This window comes from Pundamilia nyererei, unplaced genomic scaffold (assembly GCF_000239375.1).
Source record: "Pundamilia nyererei isolate P.nyererei 1_Seehausen unplaced genomic scaffold, PunNye1.0 scaffold00062, whole genome shotgun sequence".
NCBI classification, from domain to species: Eukaryota; Metazoa; Chordata; class Actinopteri; order Cichliformes; family Cichlidae; genus Pundamilia; species Pundamilia nyererei.
In genome coordinates this window covers 2,435,732-2,436,978 of record NW_005187463.1, presented here as the reverse complement: position 1 = coordinate 2,436,978, position 1,247 = coordinate 2,435,732, and the positions used below count along the sequence as shown (strand labels likewise).

The 1,247-nt window shown below is 42.9% G+C and overlaps 1 protein-coding gene across 1 annotated transcript in view; it reads right to left on the bottom strand.

The window, feature by feature from the left end:
* The window catches only part of epcam (epithelial cell adhesion molecule), a 2,268-nt gene extending 1,319 nt beyond the window's left edge, over positions 1-949 (bottom strand). Inside the window, exons 1-5 of the mRNA XM_013911370.1 lie at positions 814-949; positions 458-719; positions 304-369; positions 149-212; positions 5-57 (exon numbers count right to left, since the gene is read on the bottom strand). Coding sequence (XP_013766824.1) covers positions 5-57; positions 149-212; positions 304-369; positions 458-719; positions 814-901 — 533 coding nt within the window. The 5' untranslated portion in view covers positions 902-949. The remainder of the gene's footprint in view (positions 1-4; positions 58-148; positions 213-303; positions 370-457; positions 720-813) is intronic.
* Between the last annotated feature and the right edge of the window lie 298 nt (positions 950-1,247).

Sequence of the window (1,247 nt, the reverse complement as noted above, 5' to 3'; positions counted from 1 at the left end):
GCGCTCTCCTTTTGGCTTAGTCACATCAACCACAATCATGCGAGCGTCTGGGTCATACTGTAGAATGACAGGATGTTAGTTAGCATGGCAGTGGTGCTTTTTGCTTTGTTCTAAATTACAAGCAGTTTTTTGTTGGACTGTCACTCACCTGAATCTCCTTCACCAGGCTGGGGTTAAGTTTGTAACGGCTGTTAAGTTCATTTGCAATAGCACTGTTTTAAAAAAGACATTAGGATGGTGAGATCTGGAAATGTCAGCCTCAGCATGTTTCTTAACTTTTAATAAGGGCTGAAGTGGACTTACGTCTTCAAATTGTCTTTATTCACGTAGACGTTCACCTCCTTGTGTGTCAGCTGAAGACGGACCCAGCTGGAAGAGGGAAAATAAAATAAAGACTTGTTGAATACTTGAACTATTCATCCTCACAGCAATCCTTCACTATAGTGAAATCACTTACTAGGTCTCCACCAGCTTCCCACACTGGAGGGTCTGGTCTCCCTTGTCAGTCCGACGAACTCCAGCGCTGTTGACGCACCAGCACACATCTGTGCCGTTGCACTGCTTGGCCTTGAATTTGCCGTCATTCTCACATTCAGGGTCATAGATGCCATCGTTGTCCACAATGGCGATCTCATGTTGCTTTCCTCCAATAGTGCGAGTGCTCAGGCCCCTTCTAGCTCTGTACATTTCAGTTTTCATCAAGAAGCACTTGGGGATCACTGAGAGGGGAACAAAGTGCACACCATGAGCAGGCTGGAGTGTCAAACAGAGGAATGAAACAGGAAGGAGCCCCTTTACCACTTCTAAACTTACATGCTGTGCAGTCTATGGGCTGTTTTGTACCATTACCAACCAGAAGAGTACATGAACATGGGGGTCCGTCGCACATAGCCCACTTCATAGTGGCACATGTTGTTGGACCTAAAGAGGAAAAAAACACCACCACACTAGCAGGTTATTAACAGGAACTCAAATACGTAACCACATTACTATACTGTGACTGTACAGTATAGTTAGTGTTATATAAGAATGAATAAGAACATAAGAATGAATCTTTTGGGTGCTAGTCCCAACACAGAGGAAGAAACCTTCCCCACCCACCAACAAAACTAGCTAGTGTAACATTAAAAACAGCTTTTTGGTTCAACTCTGGTGGCAAATTACAATATTTGATCAAATAAAACAAGCAAAACTACATCTCATAGAAAGATAATTTATCTATGTCTTAAATAAAGGTGCTCTGAACT